This window comes from Narcine bancroftii, chromosome 5, assembly GCF_036971445.1.
Source record: "Narcine bancroftii isolate sNarBan1 chromosome 5, sNarBan1.hap1, whole genome shotgun sequence".
NCBI lineage: Eukaryota > Metazoa > Chordata > Chondrichthyes > Torpediniformes > Narcinidae > Narcine > Narcine bancroftii.
The window spans coordinates 127,516,312-127,541,491 of record NC_091473.1 but is presented as its reverse complement, the minus strand read 5'-3'; the positions used below and the strand labels follow the sequence as shown (position 1 = coordinate 127,541,491).

The 25,180-nt window shown below is 37.7% G+C and overlaps 1 protein-coding gene across 2 annotated transcripts in view; it reads left to right on the top strand.

Moving 5' to 3' along the window:
* Positions 1–25,180, top strand: part of cfap57 (cilia and flagella associated protein 57) — a 126,566-nt gene that overhangs the window by 42,458 nt on the left and 58,928 nt on the right. The window contains exons 7-9 of one of the 2 annotated variants that reach the window (XM_069939029.1): positions 2,925–3,090; positions 4,980–5,093; positions 19,811–20,023. In XM_069939029.1, the coding sequence (XP_069795130.1) occupies positions 2,925–3,090; positions 4,980–5,093; positions 19,811–20,023 (493 nt within the window). The remainder of the gene's footprint in view (positions 1–2,924; positions 3,091–4,979; positions 5,094–19,810; positions 20,024–25,180) is intronic. The other variant, XM_069939030.1, reaches the window with a different exon arrangement.

Here is a 25,180-nt window from a genome sequence, read left to right as displayed (position 1 = left end):
CCATGTTGTCTTGCATTCTCTACTGCCAGTCACAAAATTAATTTCCTATCTTGATATCTCCAGGATCAAATCAAAACCAACCAGGGTTGCTGACCAGTCATTGAATTACATCTTAAAGCTCTAAGTACTCTGTCCAGTTCCAACCCTCTGGAAACATCTCAGCACGCAACACCTCTGGTATCCATTTACGAAAAAATTTCACCTGATCTGATCCTTCAAACTCTTCTGGAAGTCTAACCATTTTCACATTATTTCTATGACTGATTCTCCAAGGTAACAAATTTTTCAATAAATCTTCCTTCTCTACTCTCCATCCCTTAAAAGAATCATCGTACGTATCAAATTTTTCTTGACATTAACCAATAGTTTTAACACAGTCTTTCAATTTGTCATCAGTCTTCTTCACTGTTTCTTGCACTCTATCCACCACTTTTGCATGTTTCACCATTTTAGCCTTTGCAGTAGAAATATCGTCCCTAACACTAGCCAGTTGATTATTGACAGAAGTAAAACCCACTGACATTTGTTGCAGCATAATTTGGAACTGTCCATCAAAATATTCTTCATATTCAGTAAAAGGCTGACCAGGTTTAAGTTTTTCAGGCACCTCTTCTTCTGGATCGCTGATCAGCTCTTCCCCAGAACTGTTTCCTTGCAGCTGATCCTCTTCCCCCTTCTGCTGCCCCTTTAAACTTCTTTTCCATCTCCTCAGCTCCCCTTTCTCCCTCCCCTCAGGTATGGGGCCCACTCTCAGTCGAATCTGACTCGCTGGACCGACAAGTGGTAACACCCCCCCCCCCCCCAGGGTTAAAAATGCTCGGTATGGATGATGCGCATGCACACTGTATCTTCAGCTTCAGAGGGGAACTCCGGACACCATCTTTCCCGGGGTTCGGCAGTCCGGGCACTGGCCCCACCATCAGTGGTGCCAGCAGAAGATGCTGCCCATGGCGGGGAGGAGTACTCGAGGTCAGGTTCTGTTTCTAAGGTTGGGTGAACTTCTAAACTTACTGATGGTCTTAAAGACTGTTTCTTCATCGTTTGAGCTCCAGTTTTTTTCATAGTTATATTTAATTGCTTGTTAAATCACAATTTAACAACTTTGATGTAGTTTAAGGTCATTTCAAAATGGGCTTTTATGCAAATCTGTTGGGAGAGATGTTCGAACACATCTCTCTCCTAAGCCATCACGCCACGCCCCCTTTGTTATCCACTTTGGAGCACAAAAAAGCAGAGTAATTTTCAAGAGATTGGGTAATATTAATGTTCAAACAGACACAGTTGTGCTTGTACAGAAGACATTGAAAACTACCATTCAGAGGCAGTGGTAATGATATGTTGACCTTTTTATACATGATCAAAAAATCTTTTTGAAATTATATAGGGTTTGGTGAGATTGCATCTGGAATATCGTAAATAAGTTTAGTCTTCTTCCCTAAAAAAAGGATTTACTTGCAATAGGGAGTCTATAGAGTAGATTCACTAGACTGATTCCAAGGATGGTGGATGAGGAGAGATTGAGGAGGCTGAGTCCATATTCTCTGGAGTTTAGAAGAATGACAGGATTTACACCATTGAAATTTATGAAATCATCCAGGATTTGCCACACCCAATATGAGAAGGATAATTCCACTGATTTAACAGTATAGCGATCAGGGTCAGAGAGTAAAGGTGGACCTTTTGTTAATGAGATGGGGAAAAATTTCTTCTTGCAGGGGATGGTGAATTTCTGCAATGGTACAGGAAGATGGCATTGAGATGGAAGATAGGTCATGATCTTGATGAATCGCAGAACTGGTTCAAATTGCCTATTCAGTGCCCTCCATAATATTTGAAACAAAGACACTTATTTTTCCCCTTTATTTGCCCCTGTGCTCCACGGTTTTAAACTTGTAATCAAACAATTCACATGTAGTTCAAGAGAACATTTGCCATTTTTTTTCTACATTTGGACCCGAGTTGTGCTAATGAAAGCCAAAGAAGCCAATATAAGGCTGAATAAAAGAGTGAAACGGTAAGAGATATAACCAAACCTTAGGAATTATCAAAATCAACAGTTTGGAACATCGTTATGAAGAGCGTACTGGTGAGCTCAGTATTCGCAAAAGGAGGTCTTCCAAGGAAAACCTCCACTCCTGGTGACAGAGGAATTTTCATCATAATGAAGAAAAATCCCCAAACCTATGTCCAACAGATCATTAAAAACTCTTCAGGAAGCAGGTTTGGATACGTCATTGACTACTGTCTCTTTCTTCTTAATGATTTTCCAAACTCTTGATTTTGGTAATCCTAATGTTCCGGTGATGTCTCTTACTGTTTTATTTTTGTTTTTCAGCCTCATAATGGTTTTCTTGACTTTCATTGGTACAACTCTAGTCCTCGTGTAGATAAATAGCAACTACAGACTTCAAAGATGATCAAAAACTTAGAAGCAACCCTCACTCTCATGAATGAAGCAATTAAACATGCCTGAGTACTCACGAACACCTGTGAAGTCAAATGCCCCAAATATTATGGTGCCTGAAATGAGGAGACTGCATAACAAGTGCTGTAATTTCTGCAAGGTCAAACCAAAATGTATACAAAAAAATTTGAATAAAATCTGGAACATGTATTTTAATTAAATGTGAATTGTTTGATTACAAATTTAAAACTGTAGAGCGCAGGGACAAAAGAAGTGTATTTGTTCCAAACTTATGGAGGGCACTGTGTCTGCTCCAAAGTGTGGTACTGGCATTTGTATGTATATTTGACAAAATTTTCTGAGGTCCTGTACAAGTCCATTGAGTAACATAATTGAATAAAACAAAGCATCTGTTTAACTGATTATGAATTTAAATACTAATAATACTTGATTAGGTTCTCGTGAACTTCTTCCCAATACTTTTTGAAATTAATGTTATTGTGGATTTTCTTTCTTCCAGTGTATTGGAGCTTTATAAGGAGTTCCAGGAAGAAGCATACAGCGTTACTCTGCACCCATCTGGCTTATATATTCTTGTTGGATTCTCTGATAAACTACGGCTTATGAACCTTCTTATTGATGATATCCGATCTTTCAAAGAATTCACAATTCGAAGCTGTAGAGAGGTCTGTATCTTATTGATGATGTTGTTAGAATGAAGTATGATATAAAAGGTGAGTTCTGTCAAGCTACTTGTTTCCAGATCGTCTCAAAGGATCAATTCAATACAACAAATGGAATAGCTGAAAGATCTTTGGCTTGGCTTCGCGGACGAAGATTTATGGAGGGGGTAAAAGTCCACGTCAGCTGCAGGCTCGTTTGTGGCTGACAAGTCCGATGCGGGACAGGCAGACACGGTTGCAGCGGCTGCAGGGGAAAATTGGTTGGTTGGGGTTGGGTGTTGGGTTTTTCCTCCTTTGCCTTTTGTCAGTGAGGTGGGCTCTGCGGTCTTCTTCAAAGGAGGTTGCTGCCCGCCAAACTGTGAGGCGCCAAGATGCACGGTTTGAGGCGATATCAGCCCACTGGCGGTGGTCAATGTGGCAGGCACCAAGAGATTTCTTTAGGCTGAAAGATACTGAAAACAATTCAGCTTTTTACCTTTAATATATGAGTTGTACTTTCTTCTGGCCTTTGTGACTGCATTGTTGAACCTCATGGAGTCAAAATAGTAACAGATTTAAGTTTAAATTTGTGACCATTGTCATCAGTGGTTTGATATAGTTACCAATAGCAAAATTTAGTTTTCTCCCTCAAATTGACAGTGCTAAGAACAAACTTCTTCCTAAGTACCAGAAACGCAAACTGTCAACTAACAGGATAGTTTTTAAAGTAGTTTTGTATATTTTTGTTTAATTTTGTCTTTTACGGTAAGAAAGGAGACCATATATGATTTTGAGTTTGAGCTTTCTGAGTTTATAAAACTAAAACGCAAACAAATTTTGAGTCATAGAATCCTAGAACAATACATCACAGAAACGGGTCCTTTCAGCCCACCTCATGCATGTCAACTGAAGTATCAATATGTGCTAATCCAATTTGCCCATTTTAAAAAATAAGGAAAATGCAGTCAGACTGAGACACAATTTTGGCATGGGCTGATGACTGGAAAGTAACATCTGTGCCACAAACATGCCAGGTAATGACCAGCTCCAATAAGCGAGAGACTGAAAGTGATACAGCATAGAAACTGGCCCTTTGACTCAACTTGTCCATGATGGCCAAGTGTCCGATCTGAGCTAGTCACATTCATCTCCTGTCAATGTATCTGCACAAATGTCCTTTAAACATTGTAATTGCAACCACTATCCATGATATTTGATTATTGTGGAGTCTCCTCCATCACAACCAGAGCATCACCATTGACCAGAAACACAATAAATCAGCCACATTAATACACAGAGCAGATTGGGCATTCTACAGTAAGTTACTCATCCATGGAGGTCTCAAAGCCTTTTTGCCATACCAAGGCACAAAACAGGAGTATGATTAAATACTCTCTATTGTTCTCAACTCCAACAATATAAAGAACCCAAGATCAGGTCATGCGTTTGATTGGTTCTCCATCCACCATCCTGGGCCTGTAAAGTATAAAACACATTGAGATATTCAAGTTCAAGTACACCTTGTCTCATCAGACAACATCTCCAGAACTGAAGATTTTGACAATCTTGAAGGGCAAGGCTTGAGGCACATGGGAAGTTAATCTTTCAAGTTGCATATGATCTTGCCTTTCCTTCACATTGGTGGATCTAATTTCTAAAGCATCATCCCCAACAGCATCATGGACATAGTTTTCTTCCTCAAGAGAACTGCTGTGGTTTAATACAACTGCCCACAAAGTTTACTGATGGGCAAGAGTTGCTGACATTTCTTGCAATGCCCAGATCCAAATAAATAAAATTAATAATGAACCATTTTTTAAATTTGAAATTTACTGCACTCATTTTGTCATATTTACAAATATGGCTTTTCCTCTAAAGTATTGGATGGCACTTAAATGCATCTTTTCTTTTAGTGTTCCTTCAGTCATGGTGGACACCTATTTGCAATTGTGAATGGAAATGTCATTCATATTCATTCCACGATCACATTTGAAAATCAGGTTAATCTTAAAGGCCACAATGGGAAGGTGAGATTCAGTCCAATTATCTAATAGTCTTGTTTATCTCCGTATTTTTTTGCATCTTGTCATTTGGCTGTTTCCATGGTGTTTAGTGATTTATGGACATTTTAAAATATAATTGATACCATATCTATAAATGTCGATAAATGGTAAATGAAATTCAGTATTAGGAAGTAGAAGTGGGTCAAAAATAATTGCAAAACACGAAAATGCTGGAGAACCTCAGCAGGTTATGTATAGGAAGAAAAAGCATATAACCAACATTTCAGGCCTGGCAATACCTTCATCAAGGTATTAGGAGGTACCTGAATAAAAGAGGGGGGGGGGGGAATGAGGAGAGGAGGGAAGAAAGGGCAGGGGGAAGAGCACAGACCATCAGGCCAGAGGAAATACATTGATATTGCTAAGAGGGCTGGAGTAAAAATCTGAAGTGACAAAAGGAGGGGATTGGTCTCTGAATGGAGAGGGAATAAGGGTGGGGAGCTTAGAAGCTGAGAGGAGGGAAGAAAGAGCAGGTGAGGACCACAGGCCAACAGGAAAGAGGTCATACAAGGATATGTATGGGTGGGAGGGCAGAAGATGAAAAAGCTGAGGGGAAGGGCTAGCTCAGAATGAGGAGAAAAGAAGGAAGGGCAGGGGGATGTACCATGATGAAGGGCTCAAGCCGGAGGAGTCACGTGATGGAGTAGTGGCCGGACGGTGAACTCCAGCCCTCTCCAGAAAAGTCGGGAAAAACGAGAGAAAATACAAAGGCACAGAAATACAAGTTAAAGAAAAGTGAATATAAAGGTGGAAAGAAGATGGAGACAAAAGGAGAAAAATCAAAATCAACGGAAAGAAGAGAGGAAGAGAAGACAACGGAGGAAAAAGGTGAAGGCCTTACCTGTCCGAAGAGGCCCGCTGCGGAGAGAAGACCCCACTACCTCAGGTCGGTAGAAAGAGAACTACAACAATGGCTCACAGAGCCGAGTAAAAGTGCGCAACCGCGCATGCGCGACTCCTCGCGCATGCGCGATGCGCATACAAAAAAACACACCGACGGGAGGGGGGACCAGCTGGGGAGTCGATCTCCACAGCCGGCAACGACAGCTGCAGAACACCTGCAGCAAGAAGACACCACAGAAGACAATGGAAACAAGAAAGAAGAGGAGGAAAGGGCAGCAAAGAAACAACAGATGGTCAACCTAGAGGAAGAAGAAGAGGAAGAGGAAGAGTACAGGGAAATAGAAGAAGAAAAGATAGGCAAGGTAAAGGAGGTACTTGCTCTTGTTAGAGGATACATGGAGTCATTTAAAGAATGGCAAACACAGGAATTCAATGATTTAAGAAGAAGAATAAACAACACAGAAAAGAAAATAAATAAAATGGATATGACCTTAACAGAAATGGGGAAAAAAATGGACAAGATGGAAGAACGGGCAATAGCAGCAGAAATGGAGGTAGAAGACTTAAAAAAGAAATTGGAGGAATCTAATAAAAAAACTAAAGAGACACAAGAATTACTAGCCCAAAAAATAGATATAATGGAAAATTATAACAGAAGAAATAACATAAAGATAGTGGGCCTTAAGGAAGATGTAGAAGGCAAGAATATGAGGGAGTTTATAAAAGAATGGATCCCTAAGGCCCTAGGATGTCCAGAACTACAGCAAGAAATGGAAATAGAAAGGGCACATAGAGCATTGGCCCCTAAACCACAACCACAACAAAAACCAAGATCTATTGTAGTAAAATTCCTAAGATATACTACAAGAGAAAAGGTGCTGGAGAAGACAATGGAAAAAGTAAGAGAGGGCAACAAACCACTGGAGTATAAAGGGCAAAAAATCTTCATTTATCCAGATATAAGCTTTGAACTCCTAAAGAAGAGAAAAGAGTTCAATGCAGCAAAAGCGATTTTATGGAAGAAAGGATATAAATTTACACTGAAGCATCCTGCGGTATTGAAAATATTTATCCCAGGACAACAAAACAGACTATTCTCGGATCCAGAAGAAGCACGAAAATTTGCAGAACAATTACAAAAATAGACTGAGGGATGAAGACGGGTAATGAGAGCAAAAATTATCACGATTGATATGTATGTGGGTAAAGACAAAAATAGACTGAGGGATGAAGACGGGTAGGGAGGGTAAAAATGACCACGATTGATATGTATGCGGGTAAAGAGGTATAAGAGTGAATAGAGACAATGGGCATATGTGAAAATATCTGTAATTAGAGGAAAACATAGAAAGTATAGACAAGAATTAACAAGGGAAGGTAATGGAATAGAGAGAATAAGGAGGGAACTAAAAGAGTGACCTTTGTGACATATAAAAAACGAAATCTTTTCTGGGGGGGGCTGGGTGGGGGGAAAAGAGCGGTCACTGCAAAATCAGTTGACGCTTGCGAGTGGATTCGCAAATCCAAATGGAGAGGGGAGATGTGGTTGTCCGACAAGGGATAAAGGGCAACTCAGGAGGGGAAGGGGAGATTGGGGATAAAGAAGATAGAAATAGGAGAATAAGGAAAATGTTGGATGTTGTAGGAATGTTGTCTGGTAAAGAGTTGAAAATAAGAAAACAGAAATGGAAAAGGAGGAAAGGTAATGATGGAAAAACGGAAAGAGAAGATAAACAAAATATAAAATGGCTACGCTGAACTATATGACTCTAAATATTAATGGAATACATAACCAAATTAAAAGGAAGAAACTACTAAATTTACTGAAAAAGGAAAAAATAGATATAGCATTTGTCCAAGAAACACATTTAACTGAATTGGAGCACAAGAAATTAAAGAGAGATTGGGTAGGACATGTAACAGCAGCATCGTATAATTCAAAAGCAAGAGGAGTGGCTATATTAATTAGCAAAAATGTGCCATTTAAAATAGAAGAGGAAATAATAGATCCAGCAGGGAGATATGTTATGATAAAATGTCAGATATATTCAGAGCTTTGGAATCTACTTAATATATATTCACCTAACGAAGAAGATCAAAAGTTTATGCAAGATATCTTTTTGAAGGTAGCTAATACGCAAGGGAACATACTAATAGGAGGGGATTTCAATCTGAATTTGGATCCAAATATGGATAAAACGGGGAAAAAAATTAACAGGAAGAACAAAGTAACCAAATTTATAATTAAATCAATGCAAGAAATGAAACTTGTGGACATATGGAGGAAACAAAACCCAAAAGAAAAGGAATACTCATACTACTCGACTAGACATAAAACATACTCAAGGATAGACCTATTCCTGTTATCAGCCCACATACAAGGGAGAGTTAGGAAAACGGAATATAAAGCTAGACTATTATCGGACCACTCACCCCTGTTATTGGCAATAGAGCTAGAAGACATCCCTCCAAGAATGTATAGATGGAGATTAAACCCCATGCTACTTAAAAGACAGGATTTTAGAGAATTTATTGAAAAACAATTAAAAATGTACTTTGAAGTAAATACGGAATCAGTGGAAGATAAGTTTATACTATGGGACGCAATGAAAGCATTCATTAGAGGGCAAATAATAAGTTATGCAACCAAGATGAAGAAGGACTATAATCAGGAAACAGAGCAGTTGGAAAGGGAAATAATAAACATAGAAAAAAAATTAGCAATAAAGGAAGATACAACCAAAAGAAGAGAATTGGCGGATAAAAAAATAAAATATGAAACATTACAAACATATAAGGTGGAGAAGAATATAATGAAGACAAAACAGAAATATTATGAACTAGGGGAAAAAACACACAAAATCCTAGCATGGCAGCTTAAGACAGAGCAAACTAAGAAAACGGTATTGGCAACAAGGAAAAAAGACAAACAAATTACATATAATCCAAAAGAAATTAAGGAAAACTTCAGAGAATTCTATGAACAATTATACCGAACCGAAAACGAAGGGAAAGAAGGGAAAATAGATGAATTTTTGACTAAAATTGAACTACCAAAACTACAAATAGAGGAACAAAATAAATTAACAGAACCATTTGGAACAGTAGAAATACAAGAGATAATAAAAAATTTACCAAATAATAAGACACCAGGAGAGGATGGACTCCCAATAGAATTCTACAAAACATTTAAAGACCTAATAATACCGCCCCTCCTGGATGTAATCAACCAGATTGATGAGACACAAAACTTACCAGATTCATGTAAAACAGCAATAATTACAGTGATACTAAAACAAGGGAAAGATCCACTCTCACCAGCGTCATATAGACCAATATCTTTGCTAAACACAGATTATAAGATAATAGCTAAACTATTAGCGAACAGATTAGCAGAACAGGTACCGAAAATGGTAAATTTAGACCAAACTGGATTTATCAAAAAAAGACGCACAACAGACAATATTTGTAAATTTATTAACTTAATTCATGCAGTAGAAGGAAATAAAGCACCGGCAGTAGCAGTTGCTTTAGACGCAGAGAAGGCCTTCGACAGAGTAGAATGGAATTACTTGTTCAAAGTATTGCAAAAATTCAGTTTACCGGAGAAGTATATTAATTGGATTAAAGCATTATATAAGGGACCGTTAGCGAAAGTGACAGTAAATGGACATGTATCAAAGCAATTTAACTTAAGCAGGTCAACGCGGCAGGGATGCCCACTATCACCATTATTGTTTGCGCTAGCTATAGAACCACTAGCAGAATCGATAAGAAGAGATAATAATATAAAAGGAATAAAAATAAAAGACAGGGAATATAAAATCAGTCTGTTTGCGGATGATGTGATAGTGTACTTAACAGAACCAGAACTATCAATAAAAGAACTATATAAGAAATTGAAGGAATATGGAGAAGTGTCGGGATACAAGATAAACGTAAATAAAAGTGAAGCAATGCCTATGAATAACGCGGATTTCTCAAAATTTAAGGAGGAATCCCCATTCAGATGGCAAACGCAGGCAATAAGATACCTAGGTGTGCAAATAAACAAAAATCTAGGCCAATTATATAAACTCAATTACAATCCACTAATGAAAAAACTACAGGACGATTTAGAGCATTGGAAAGAGCTACCACTAACACTGATAGGAAGGATAAACTGTATTAAAATGAACATTTTTCCAAGGATACTATACTTATTTCAGGCATTGCCAATACAACTGACAGAAAAATTCTTCAAAGAGTTAAAGAAAATAATAAGGAGATTTTTATGGAGAGGGGGGAAACCGAGGATAGCACTAGACAAATTAACAGAATGGTATAAACAAGGAGGCTTACAATTGCCAAACTTCAAAAATTATTATAGAGCCGCACAATTAAGGTACCTATCAGATTTTTATCAAACAAGGGAAAAACCAGACTGGACGAGACTAGAATTAGATAAAATAGGGGAAAAGATACCTGAACACATATTATATAAATGGGACGAAAAATTGGTACAACATAGAACTTCTCCAGTATTACACCATCTCCTCAATATATGGAAGAAGATACATGTAGAAAGAAATAAAATAAATTACCAAATACCAAAACTAATATTGACGCAAAATAAGCTACTCCCTTTTACAATAGACAACCTTGCCTTTAGAAAATGGGAAAAAAAAGGGATTAAAAGAATAGAAAATTGTTTTTCAGGAAGTAGATTCTTATCCTTTGAACAAATGAGAGATAAGTACAATATAACGGGAGATACAGCGCTGGCATATTACCAACTGAGATCCTACTTGAAAGATAAATTAGGAAGCAACTTGAGTTTACCAGAGGGAAGTAACCTTGAATATGTGATTACAGATACAATGTTAATCAAAAGATTTATAAAAAATATGTATATTAAACTGCAAGAAAAGGAAAATGAGGAAACAAATGGTAAAACTAAACAAAAATGGGAACAAGATTTAAATATAAAGATAAAAAAGGAAACATGGGAGAAGTTATGCTCTGGAACGATGAGAAATACAATAAATACGAGGCTGCGTATGATACAATATAATTGGTTACACAGACTATACATTACACCGCAAAAGTTAAATAAATGGGACCCAACAGTATCTGATAGATGTTTTCGATGTAAAAAAGAAAGGGGAACAACAATTCATGCAATCTGGACATGTGAGAGAGTAGAAAAATTTTGGGATGATCTCAATCAGATATTAAATAAAATAACAGAAAACAATATACCAAAGAATCCAGAGATCTTTCTCCTAAGTAACATAAAAAATAAAGAATTTGGAATTGACTTGGAGGATGCACAAAAAAGATTTGTTAAGATAGCCCTAGCTGTAGCAAAAAAATGTATTATGTCAACCTGGAAATTGGAAGATAATTTGAAAATACAACAATGGTATATAGAAATGAATAAATGTATTCCATTAGAAAAAATAACATATAGTTTAAGAAATAATATTGAAATATTCGAACAAGTATGGGAGCCTTACATTAAATACAATAGCGAAAACCTACCGGGAACAAACATTACCTAAGTTGATGGAAGGAGAAGAGAAGAAAAAAATGGACTCAGTAGAATTTCTGGTGTATTTTTGTTGAATGACAACATTGTCTAACTGAATTAATGCAACCTAGATTGTATAACTAAAATGGATGAGAGGGGGGAGGGATGGGGGGGTGGCTTGGGAGGAGGGAGGGGGGAGGGAGAAAAAGTCACTGTAAATGTGTGGAAAAGAAAAAGTGTATATCATGGCTATTGTGATTTATGGTGTGAAAAATAAAAAATTTAAAAAAAAAAAAAAAAAAAAAAAAAAATGAAGGGCTCAAGCCTAAAACATTGACTATATCCCTTTACTTCCTTTAGAGGTTGCGCAACCAGCCGAGTTTCTCCAGCACTTGTGTGTATTGCATTACAAACATAGCATCTGCCAACTTTGCTGTTTAACTCCAAAAATAATTGCCATTTCTTTTGAAAAGAGCATGGGTAACAGTAGATTTCTTAACAAACCATCAGGAGTAAATGTTAAAAAATTTAAGCAAAACAATTTGCTTAAACAATTAAATTGATATAAATTATTTTAAAAAGTCTATTAAAGGATAATAATAGAAACCAGGAAGTAGATGTAGATTTCAAATAGAAACCAAAACTATCAAAAAATCTTTTAATAAACTTTAGTGAAGCTGAATAACGGTTACTTTAATTCTTTATCCCACTCTTAGTAAGGCCTCTCTGACTTTGACTTCAGTGATGCCCCAATGTAAGCCTGAGGAACAGTCCCTCATCTTCCATCCGGGCATTTTGCAGTTCTCTAGATGTAAAATTTAATTTCACCATTTCAGGCAGCCATTTTTAATTCTTTCCAAAGATATGACTGTATCTTACTATTTCAATTATTTTTCACTCTTTTCTCTTCATGACTCCTGTTTTTTTTTAACTTAATGTTATGTTGACAACATTGGTTTGCATTGTATCACAGAGATTTTATCTCAATTTTTTTCCCCTTTCTGCATCTGAAACCATTCCTTGACTCACACTTTACCACTTCTGATGAGTGGTCTTTGGCCTGAAACAGTGACTCCATGCTTGTTTGAATTCTCCCAGTCCTGGACTTCTAAAAATACTCATCAAATTCAAAAATGATTTCTTGTGTAACTATGGCTACTGTAATTTATGCTTGAGCATGCTTCTTGACCTGTCTGAAACTTATAATAGAATTGGTGGCATAATGTTTCACAAATAAAGGCTAGATCAATGGTTCTTAACCTTTTTCTTTCCACTCACATACCACCTTAAGCAATCCCTTACTAATCACAGAGCACTGATGGCATAGGGATTACTTAAAGTGGTATGTGAGTGGAAAGAAAAAGGTTGAGAACCACTGGGCTAGATGGAACCACATTGACCTAATTCTAGTTATCAGTCCAGTCATAAAGAATTAGGTGCAATAGTTTATTTCTCCATTCACTTTGCTACCTCTGGATCCAAAGTGTTAATTCTTCCCTAGGACCCACATCTCAAGTACATGAAGCTCCTTAATAATATGTAATTTTTCCATTTAATTGTTGACAACATCTAGCTTTACCTTAATAACTTAATAGCTTCAAATTTCCAAACCACTTGTTTAAGATTCAGTACTGGAAATATTACTGTAACTATTACCTTTGACTTGGATTTCCACCATAAACCATTCTCCTTCCCCCATAACATGTTTTATTTTATAACAACTATTTGATACTCCGTTTTCACCTCCTGATAGAAATTTCCAAACAACATGCACTTTCCTTTTTTTAAACAACTTTATTTATATTATTAAGAATATACAAAAAGTTATAAAAAAGCAAAATCCATTATTATAGAGATATATTAATAAAGTACTTAACCATAAATTAGTAAATTAGTAGTATTTTTATCTCCTCCCCCTCCCCTCAAAAAAAACCCTAACTACCCCTACAGCAACATAATATTATGTTATTGTAATGGAGCCTTTTACAAAAAAAATGAAGTCCCTTAATATTACATAAAAAATTAAAAAGATAATATTTAAGATAAAGAAATATCCATACATTTTAAATAGAGTTCCCACATTTTAATAAATAAAGAATAATTGTTATGCAAGTTTAAGTTATTTTTTCTAAGTGAATACATGATTTCAATTCATTATGCCATCTTTGAATATTAATTACTACATCGTCCTTCCATGTTATTGCTACACACTTTCTTGCCACGGCCAAAGCCAAACAAATAAATGCAATTTGAAATTTATCCAATTTCAAACCCCTTAAATCCTCATAGAACCCAATAAAAATAATAAAGGATCAAGTAACAATTGTTTATTACATAAACGTTCCAAAAATTGTCTACCTTTTAACCAAAAGAGTGTAAAAATTCTCCTTTTGTTTTCCACATCGAAAACACAAATCCAAATCCCTAAAACGATATTTTTTCAATTTCTCTGGCGTCAAGTGTAATTGATGTTGAAAGTTATAGTTAACCAAACTGTACCTCACATTAATACGCTTATTAAGATATTATTAAGATAAGCGTATACAGAGCCGTTGTCATACCCACACTCCTGTTCGGCTCCGAATCATGGGTCCTCTACCGGCACCACCTACGGCTCCTAGAACGCTTCCACCAGCGTTGTCTCCGCTCCATCCTCAACATCCATTGGAGCGCTCACACCCCTAACGTCGAGGTACTCGAGATGGCAGAGGTCGACAGCATCGAGTCCACGCTGCTGAAGATCCAGCTGCGCTGGATGGGTCACGTCTCCAGAATGGAGGACCATCGCCTTCCCAAGATCGTATTATATGGCGAGCTCTCCACTGGCCACCGTGACAGAGGTGCACCAAAGAAAAGGTACAAGGACTGCCTAAAGAAATCTCTTGGTGCCTGCCACATTGACCACCGCCAGTGGGCTGATAACGCCTCAAACCGTGCATCTTGGCGCCTCACAGTTTGGCGGGCAGCAGCCTCCTTTGAAGAAGACCGCAGAGCCCACCTCACTGACAAAAGGCAAAGGAGGAAAAACCCAACACCCAACCCCAACCAACCAATTTTCCCTTGCAACCGCTGCAATCGTGTCTGCCTGTCCCGCATCGGACTGGTCAGCCACAAACGAGCCTGCAGCTGACGTGGACTTTTTACCCCCTCCATAAATCTTCGTCCGCGAAGCCAAGCCAAAGACCTCACATTAAGCAATCAAATAACTGTATGGCACACATCTTTAACCAATCTTCCTCTAAAATAACCACTTGTAAGTCCTCTTCCCATTTATTTTTAATTATAAACAAATCAGATTTATTCAACTTGTCTTGTAAAAAACTATACATTTCTGACATAAATCCTTTCTTGAAAGGGTCAGTAATTAATATTTGAAACCCAGTTAAATTAGGAAGTTTAATTTCTTACCCAAAATTTTCTCTTAAAAGAGCTCACATCTGATAATAAGCAAACAATGAGTTCAATGATATTTGAAATTTTTCTTGGAACTGAACAAAAGAAAGAAAACACCTTTTTCAAAACAATTTTCTACTCTTCGAATACTTTTCAGATCCCATTCTTTAAAAAAATGACTATCCATCGAAAATGATATAATGGAGTCTGCCCAGTAATCCTACCATTCGATCCAATCATAAGATCTCGCTTATACCACACTTATAATAAATGTTTAAGTATAGGAACATTATAATTTTTCAAAAAATTCAGTTTCCATTCATATATATAAAAGAATTAACATCTTTCTCTGATAATTGGGACAGTTCCATATTGGAACTTCTTCAGCATCTGACATTAGATTAATAAATTTCAATTGAGCTGCCTCATAATAATTTTGAGAATTTGGTAACTGTAAACCTCCTAATGCATATTTCCATGTCAATTTTTTAAATGAAACTCTAGATAATTTATTCTTCCATAAAAATAAATGAACCGCCGCATTTAATTCCTTAAAAAAAGACTTTGGTAAAGAACAAGGGATAGACTGAAAAAGATATTGTATACGAGGAAATATATTGATTTTTATAACGGTAAATCCTTCCACTTCTTTAAATCTGTCTTAATTTTTAAAATAAAGGGATATAATTCAATTGATAAAGTTGACAATCTTCCACACTTACTCTATCACTCCTAAATACTTAATTTTGTCAGACCATCGGAACTGAATAACCCACTTACATTCAAAATAGTCCCCATCTAATACTCTATATCCAGACATCGCTAAACATCTCTGCAAATGAAATAATGATTCCTTAGGATTTGTCAAATAAATTAACACATCATCCCCAAATAAATTAATTTTATATTCTTCCTCTCCCACAGTTATACCCTTAATATCAACATTCTGTCTAATAAATTGGGTTAAGGGTTCAATTGCTAAAGCAAATAAAGCCAGTGACAATGGGCAACCCTGTCTAGTTGATCTTGATAACATAAACATAGATGAAATTGAACCTTTTGTTATCACCCTAGATGAAGAATTATTAATTAAAGCCTTTACCCAACCAATAAAAACCAGACCAAATTTAAAATATTCTAATACTTTGATCAAAAAATGCCATTCTGCACAATCAAAGGCCTTTTCTGCTATTAAAGCTAAATTATTTTGAGTTTTAGATACATTAATGTAATTAACTTAATATTATCAGCTGAATAACAGTTTGATCTACATGAACCAATTTTGGTAAATATTTCACTATTCTATTTGCCACAATTTTATAATTACATTGAACAAAAAAAATGGTCTATATGAAGCTACTTTAAATGGATCTCTATCTTTCTTTGGAATAACCGTAATTAATGCTCCAGAAAAAGAGTCTGGAAATGAAGATGTCTCAGTAGCCTGTACTAATACTTGTTGAAATAATGGTAATAATAAATCATAAAATTCTAATGAAAATCCATCTTCTCCAGGTGATTTTCCATTCGCCATAGTTTGCAATACTTCCTTAATTTCCAAGTCTGTAAATGACAAATCCAATTCCTGAACTTCAAAATCATTTAAAAAAGGAAGATATAACCCAGTCATAAATGTTTATATTTGTTCCATATCTTGCTCAATCTCTGATTTATATAAATTTTGATAAAAAGAATGAAATTCATCATTAATTTCCTGAGGTTTACAAGTGACTTTCATACCTGTTTTTATGACATTTATTGTCCTGGAAGTCTGTTCTGTTTTCAACTACCAATCTAAGACCTTGTGAGCTCTTTCTCCTAACTCATAATACTGTTGTTTAGATCTCTGAACCATTTTCTCATAATGAACTGTATCCCACATCATTTTCTCCACAAGCCTTAAAATTATAGGAAGGTGAGATAACATGCCCATTTTAATTCAAATGTTCTTTTTCAGTCAAATCGGTTTCTTGCAGAAAGGCAATATCCACCTTCATTTTCTTAATGTAATTTAAAACACGCTTCCTTTTTATTGGGTTAACATTAAAAGTTGCAAAATTCAAGTTAGACATTTTAACTACAGTAAATGGGTACTCACAAAAATACAAATACAGTTAAGGATCCAATCCAAAAAAAGTTTATATTTTTAAAATTCCCTAACAAAAACCTCTTCCTTCTAAACAAAATGCAATTTCCAATTAAAAATGTATTCCACCTTTAAATTTGAAAATATTGTCTACTTCTACCTCTGCTGCATTTCATGCACAGCTGATATCTTAAGTAAAAATCACAAATCTGGAGAAACTTGGAGGTCAAAGGAATTTAACCAATGTTTCAGGCTTGATCCCTTCATCAAGGTTAATCATGGTGGCTAAAACATTTTTGTGTTTTACTTCAACCAGAATGTCTATAGACTTTCATGTTTTGCAGCTGATATCTTCCTGACTTTAAAACTTCTAGATTTAACAATACAGAATTTTCTAGCAACAGACAATTCCTAAATCCCACCAACTCCTAGAGCTCCCTCGACTATACTGTACCTCAATCCCTGTAAGGATTCTATTCCTTTCTCCATCATACCTGCTCCCAGGTTGAGGGCTTCCATGCCAGATCATCTGAGATGTTCCACTTTTCAAAACAATGTAGCTGCCCTTCTACTGCCATCGAATCGGACCTCACTCACATCCTCCATTACCCACACATTTGCCCTGGCCTCATCTGTCCTCATGTGTAATAAGGACAGGATTCCCCTTCCACCTCATCTAACATAGCATCCTTCATAATTTCTGGCACCTATTACATGATCCCACCAACAGACAAGTTTTCCCCTCTCTGCCTTCTGCAGGGGCCACACCCTCCCTGACTCCCTTGTTCACTCCTCCCTTCCCACCAATCACCCCCTTGCATCCACTCCTGTGACCACAGGGAGTGCTTCACATCTCCACACCTCCTTCATCACTATCATTCAAGGCCCCAAACAGCCCTACATGTGAAGCAATACTTCATTTGTGACTTTGCAGAAGTCATCCACTGCATCCAATGCTGCTGTTGTGTCTCCTCTATGTTGGAGAGACTGCATGCAGACTGGGAGATTGCTTCAGTGAGTGCCTCAGCTCTTCGCTGCAGCAGCGGGGATTTACGAGCCCAAAGGACCCCAAAACCCAGCAGTAATAGATATTCAACATGACAAATAGTTACTTAAACAAAAGTTGTTTTTAATTATCTTTAAACATGAAAACAAAATCACACTTTAACTTATCTCTATTAACTTAACTAACCTAACTTAACCCCCTTCTAATTTTAAGCACACGTGTATGTAATGTGTGTGTGTAAATTTAAGAAAAGTTCTTTGGTTCACAGTTCAATCTCACTTCTCATTCTTCCAAGTTCACTGGTTGCAGGCAATTCTTATAATGTGCACAGAATTTAGCATGTATAAAGTTCACCAGGCTTTGGTGCTCGAAAGGTAAATGTTTACTGCTCAGGAAGGTTCTTGTAGGTTTGCAGAGAGAGATTTGTTGTTCCAGGATTTCTGCAACTGAGGTACCACCATTAGTCACCTCATTGTCTTGCTGATGAAACTTTCCCCATCAGGGTTCTCCAGATAGTAACCTCTTTCTTTCAGGCTACTATAGAGTTCCTTTCTGTTCCACTTATTCCAAGAGAAACATCAGACAGATAGCACTTCCAGCCATCCGCCACTGTGGAGCTTCTGTTTCAGTTCCAACAAACTTCTCCTGGCTTGTTATAGCTTTCTGTCACACACAGTTAAAGACTTCCTTCTGTATCTCTATCTGAGATTCATGTTCTCTCTCTCTCTCTCACAAATCCCCTGACCTTCTCCAGCCAACAATAGGAGTTAGTCTTCTGGTCCATCTGTTGTATTAGGTGAACAATAACCTCTCAATGACTTCTGAGTGAGCACTTTGCAGAGAGGTTGAAAGCCTTGCAAAAAGGTCCAAAACAGACAACCTGGCTCTGGTTCTTCTTCCAAGACAATAGTCCATTCATTTCATGACATAATTTCAATTAGCACCTACTTGTGAAATATGCATAGCATTCCTCACAGTTCCTCTTCAAAGTACTGTGGATATGAGTTTTCCAGTATTTCAAATAAGATCTGTTTGAAAGTGTGTGTATGTAACCTACTCTAATTTTTCCAATTTATCTCCCCAAAACATTCCCAAATATTCCATCACACAAACCATTTACTGGGCCTCCCCTTCCTGCTTTTTACTCATACCTGGAAGAAGGCCTCAGGCTGAAATGTCAGTTATATTTCTTTATCTCTGATGGATACTATGACCTACTGCGTTTCTCCAGCAATTCTGTGTTTTTAATGAAATTCTGGAAGATCTCCCATGTTCTATTATCCATAAACTTAAGGCCATTTAATATCTTGTTGTACTGTTCCTGTCCCCTATGGATTGCAATGGTTTCTGGTCAAATATCAATCAAATTTAAAATTTTTAATCTTATTTTCAATTTTTTTTAGTGTAATCTCTCCCCTTCTCTGCATTTTTGTCCATTTGAATTTTTGATCCTTTGTGCTGTTTAGACCAAGGCTTTTGGTCCTTTGTCCTAAATAACTCAGTTTCATTTTTTAAAATCTAGTGCTCATGTGAAATGAATTAAATAATTTATTGAAAGTGTCATGCAAGTTATTGTTGCATTAATAGGATATTGGGGCTCGACCAATTCCAAAGGTAAAGTTTTATAGCTGCAACTGATTTTACATCATACCAGGGAAAAACAAAATTCACATATGGCAATTTGTAGCACTTTTGTGGCTCTTTACGTCTGTTTATGTTCATTCTGAACAGTAAAGCCTGAAACGTTGCATCTCATTAATGTGAATTGCATAGTGAAATAAATGATTATGTGAGCCATTGCAGATTACACACTGATACTCCTCAATTTCATCATCCTTCAGATTCGTGCTATTGCCTGGAATTTTGATGACAGTAAATTGGTTTCCTGTGGTATGGATGGGGCAGTGTATGAATGGAATACACTGACTGGAAAGCGAGAATCTGAATGTGTACTGAAGTCCTGCAGTTACACTGGAATTTGTATCTCGCCGGATGGGAAATGTATATTTGCAGTAGGATCTGATCGAACATTGAAAGAAATTACTGACTCCCAGGTGGGTAGAATGAAATGAAATGGAATTGTTACATCCTGTGACAAAGTGGCATTTAGAGACCTCTCATAAATAAGTAATATCCAGAAAATTAGGACTTATTTTGTGGCCCAACTTCTCAAGAACATCTCCTGCTATTTATGCAATAGGTCAACAGTTTTTGCCAGATAAAAGATATGGAATCACTAAATTCTTTCTACATTATTTTTGGTTTAAGAAATATGAAAGGATGCATGAAAAAAAAATAAGTGAATGCAATAATGTAAATAATTCAATAATGTTAATTGATACAGTATAATATTGTCACAGTAAAGATAATCTGCATTAGTAAAATTAAATGTTGGATGATTCTGATTGGATTCTGCATGGAAGGATCCACAAAATTTTAGATAAAAGGCTCTTACAGGTGACCAGAATATCTCGATGTAAAGCCGCATATTCTACTCCACGCGGCTCTTGGGGTGCCCACCTGAAAGAGCAGGAGGCGCCTCCAAGGCGCACTTTCTAACCCTTCTTCGGAGGGATAATAATTGGAATACTCAAGTCCCCCTAGGCACCTGAATGCAGCTGCTAAGCGGTGGGCTGATGACACTATCAGCTGGCAACCCAACTCCCTGCTGCTTGACAGACCCCCTCCCCGCTGTCCGACAGCCCCCCTCTCCACCTCCTGACAGCCCCTCTCCCCGCTGACGTTCCCCACCGGCCACCCCTGCCCCAACGTACCACCAACCTCCCCATCCCAGTAAAGCAGGGTCTGTCAGGCAGCGGGGCAGGGGTGATCGGCGGGGGACATCAGGCTAGGGTGGCTGGCGGAGAGCATCAGGGCAGGGGTGGCTGGTGTGGGCTGTCACAGCCTGGCTGGCTGCTGCTGCACTGGGACTGCTCTCTGCGGCTCAAAATGTGGCATAATAATGGTGGTCTTCACTACCCTTAATTCCTCACACAGCTGGAAATGTGTGGGAAACATAAAGCGGTTCCACCTGCATGGAGATTATAGGTAGGGGAGACGGCCATTGCTATGTCACATATTTATGACGGGTGGCCCCAGTCGCCCCACCTTGTTCAAATGCAGAGGCGCTACGAGGTGTCTCTGGAAAAACAGGCCCTTTCAGGTGGACAACGCAGTGCTTTCAGTGCCTCCACCTGAGCGACGATTCCAAAGCTCTGCATCCACTTCTGCAGGTGCATTCTTGGTGGAGAATGCACCTGAAAGTGACTAATGATAGTCAAATGATGAAGGATGGTTATGAAGCTTATCTTGTCCTTAGTCCTTCATTTTCCCAATTAATATACTAGCTATTACTCCTCCCATTTTCAAAAACTTTTAATGGCAATGACAAATGAGGTCACAAAGTGAGAGGGAGGAAATGATAACTCATGCTTGTGAGCATTCATAACTAATTAAACATTTTAATGTGACATATCATCTGGAAAAGAAAGAAATTGGAGTGAAATATACAGCCCCACCCCCACACACCAAATCATAGGGGTACACTAACATGGCTTAGACTAACGATCTGGAGTTGCAAATTCAGATCCATTATGGCATATGTTATGAGTATGGTATGGATAAATATGTCTTTAAAAGAGATAGATTGTAGGGGTTTAGTGTGTAGATTACACTTCACAAACAGAGTAACACTTTATAAAAGCATTTCATTTAAAATACAAGAACTTTGCTGAAGATAGATGTTGAGGCTCTGGTTGGCTTGACTGAAGCAATGAAGAATGCTGATCTATCGTGTATGGGCAATAAATTCCAGGCTCAGAAATAATGATAAGATATTTCAAGAGTTTGGAGCCTTGGGAGAGGTTTTTGGCTTTTACAAGCAGAGAGAGAAGTCAGTTCTACAGTAGCAGTTGAGGCTGCAAAATTACAAGCTGGCAGGCTTGTTGAAAAACCCTATTTTGAAGACGGGTTGTGAGTTCTGAGTTTTGAATGTTCAAAATTCTTGTAGTCCTTCCAAGAGGAAATGGCTGGCTAGAGCATTTCTCCTGAAACAAGGGAAACAAGAAGAACTCTGTGGTCACCTGGAAGAAGAGGTTATTATTTGGAAAACCCATGATGGGGCAAGTTTCTTCAGTAAGACACTGAAGTGACTGATTGGAGGAAATTAGTTTGTGTCCAACAAGCAATAAATATTTTTCTGAAACAACAAGAACCTTCCTGAGTGGTAACCATTGAACTCTAATCCCCAGAGCCTGGTGAAGATTCATAAATGTTAAATTCTGTGCATAGTATTAGAATTGCCTGATACCGGAGAACTTGGAGGAGTGAGAAGTGAGACTGGACAGTGAATCAAAGAACTTTCCTGAACATATACACATTGCACGCACGTGTGCTTAGAATTAGAAGGGGGTTGTTAGGTTAAGTTAAGTTCCATAGTAATAAGTTAAAGTTTGATCCTGTTTTTGTTTAAAGAAAATTAAAAGCAACTTTTGTTTAAGTAACCATTATCTATTGCTGCTGGGTTTTGGAGTCCTCTGGACCTGTAACACATATGAGAAATTTAAATTCAATTTAAGTTTGTAATAATACCCATGAAATTGCCAGGAACACCAATTTGCTTTACCGATGTTTTGGGGGGAAAAAAGTCTGCTTTCCTATGAAGTTTGACTGAATATGATTCTGTATCTTAATTCAAAGGCGATAACTGCTTACCTTGAGAAAGGAGAATATATAATAATCAAAATGTTAGATAGTCAAGAGGAAAGCAGGAGATGGGCAAGAGTCCTTATGTTGAAAGAAGGACACCATTTCTTTCACTTTTTCATTTGAACAAACTGAATTTACAAGGGGTCATGTAAAGCCATTAGACATAAGGATTTGGGGAGAAGGCTGAGCAGAAATTGGATCAGCTCAGGATTAAATGGTGAGGCAGACTCAATTCTGGTATTTCGGCTCCTATGTCTTATGGTCTCAGAGACTTCAGGTACTGGAATTGTCAGCAAAAAAAAAAAACAAGCTGCTGGAGGAACTCAGTGGGTTAGGCTTCAGCAATGGAGAAAAAGGGATAGTCTGCAGTTCAGGTCGAGATCCTGGGCAAACTATTTCTGACACCCTATGGAGGAAAAGGGATAGTCTGCAGTTCAGGTCGAGATCCTGGCCAAACTATTTCTGACACCTCTCTCCCTTTTGTGGATCTCAGGAGATGAACTATCTATGACATTTACCTACTCAATCCCACAGCTATCTCAACTACACCTCTTTTTACCCATTCTCATGTAAGGAAGCTATTTCTCTGTCTATACTAGATAGGTTCTTGACATGAAACTTTTAACTCCAAGATTTCTGAAATTTAATACTTTTTTATGGAACTGTGGCTTTCCTTCCTTTGTGCTCAATAGAGCCCTTTCTTGTATCTGCTCAATTCCCCACACTTCCCCTCTTACCTTGCCTTACCCCAAGCAGAACAGAGTTTCTTTGCTCCATACCTTTCTCCCCACAATATCATTTTTCATTCTTTCTGTCAGTTACCATGCAATCCTACATCTTCCTCTCCCCACTCCTTTTTGTCTTCTGCAGAGATCACTCTCTCCATGACTCCCTCCCCACCCATGCATCCCTTTCTCATCATCATTTAGAGACCCAAACAGACTTTCTGGGTGAGACAGAGCTATCACATGCATCTGCTCCAACCTTGTCTTTTGTGTTGTACCTGTATTGTATTTTGTGCACTTTATGTGACTTCCTCTGCATTGACAAGTTTAAGAACAAATTGGGCAATCGCCTTGCTGACCACTTGCACTCTGTCCACAAAGGCCATCATAAGTTTTATATTGCAAGCTATTTTAATTCCCCCTGCTCTTCCCACATTAACCCGTGTGTCCTCAGTCTTTTCCACTGTCAGGGGATGCCAAACATATACTAGAGGAAAGCACCTGGTTAATTGACAACTTAAAGGCATGAAGATTAAATTATCCAGTTTCAGGGTAACTCACATCCCTTGTGTTCCTTTTTCAATCCTAATATACTCATGTCCTCTGACACACCCTTTCCTTCCAAACCCTTGAACAGCTTCCATCACTCATTTTCCCCTCTCCCACCTGATACCATCTACCTATTGCCCACACACACAACTCACTAGGTCCCCTAAATCTACCCCTCAACCCCCCCATCCCTTTCTTTTTCCACATTACATTCCTTTCTAATCAGATTCCATAATTTTCAGCCTTTTATTGTCTCCATTTATCACCTCTTGCCTCTTCTGTGCTTTCCACCTGGCCCCATCCTTACCTGGATCCATCTATCACTTAGCAACTCCTGCCTCACCCCACCTCTCACCTCTTCATACTGACTATCTGCACTTTATACTTTCAGTCATGATGCAGGGTCATGACTTGAAATGTCAACCATCCCTTTGTCTCCAGAAGATTCCTTACCCTATGAGATCCTCCAATACTAGTTTTTTTTTGGTTTTCAATTATGTATTATTCCTAAATGGTATACTTCCATAGCAGGACCAACATTAGTGATTCCCAAATTGTTAACACAGTAAAACCCCTGGTATCTGGCACAAATTAGGATACAGATAAGTGTATTTTCTGGTTGCTTGAAGCTTCCTCAAACAATGCCAAACTAATACACCTACATTAAGAATAAATGGTTTAAAAGACTTACACTGAAAAAAAACTTCAATTGCATTTCACAGTCTTTGAAAATACCTAATCGTCACTGCATCTCCATGTTCATCCCCATCCATGGAGCAGCCCAAAAGATGAACAATAGCATTATAGATAATTAACCCTCCCTTCCTCAAGTTTACAGATAAAGCCTCTGACTGGAGCATCTCTTACACAGCAGGGATAAGGAGACACTTTAGGAGAATCACCCCAACAGCGAGTAGCATTAACTAGGTCTTCATCCTAGGTGACACAACTTTATTCAAACAGCTGCTATGAACAAAGCATGATCAAGGCTCTCTGCTGGCTGAATATTTGCTCTCATCTTCATCAAATGTGTTACAGAGAACATTTACAATTTTAAACTTGAGTATTTTACTTCATTTTATTCTTATTTATTTTAATTGTTAAAATTTATTTTCCTTGATTTTTTTTTCCAGGCTGCAGGTTGCTTGAATTCCAACTACCAGGGGTTTTACTGTATTTGGTTTATGAGTTTTATGTTGAAGTTGAAATCCATTGTTTACAGATTAGTAT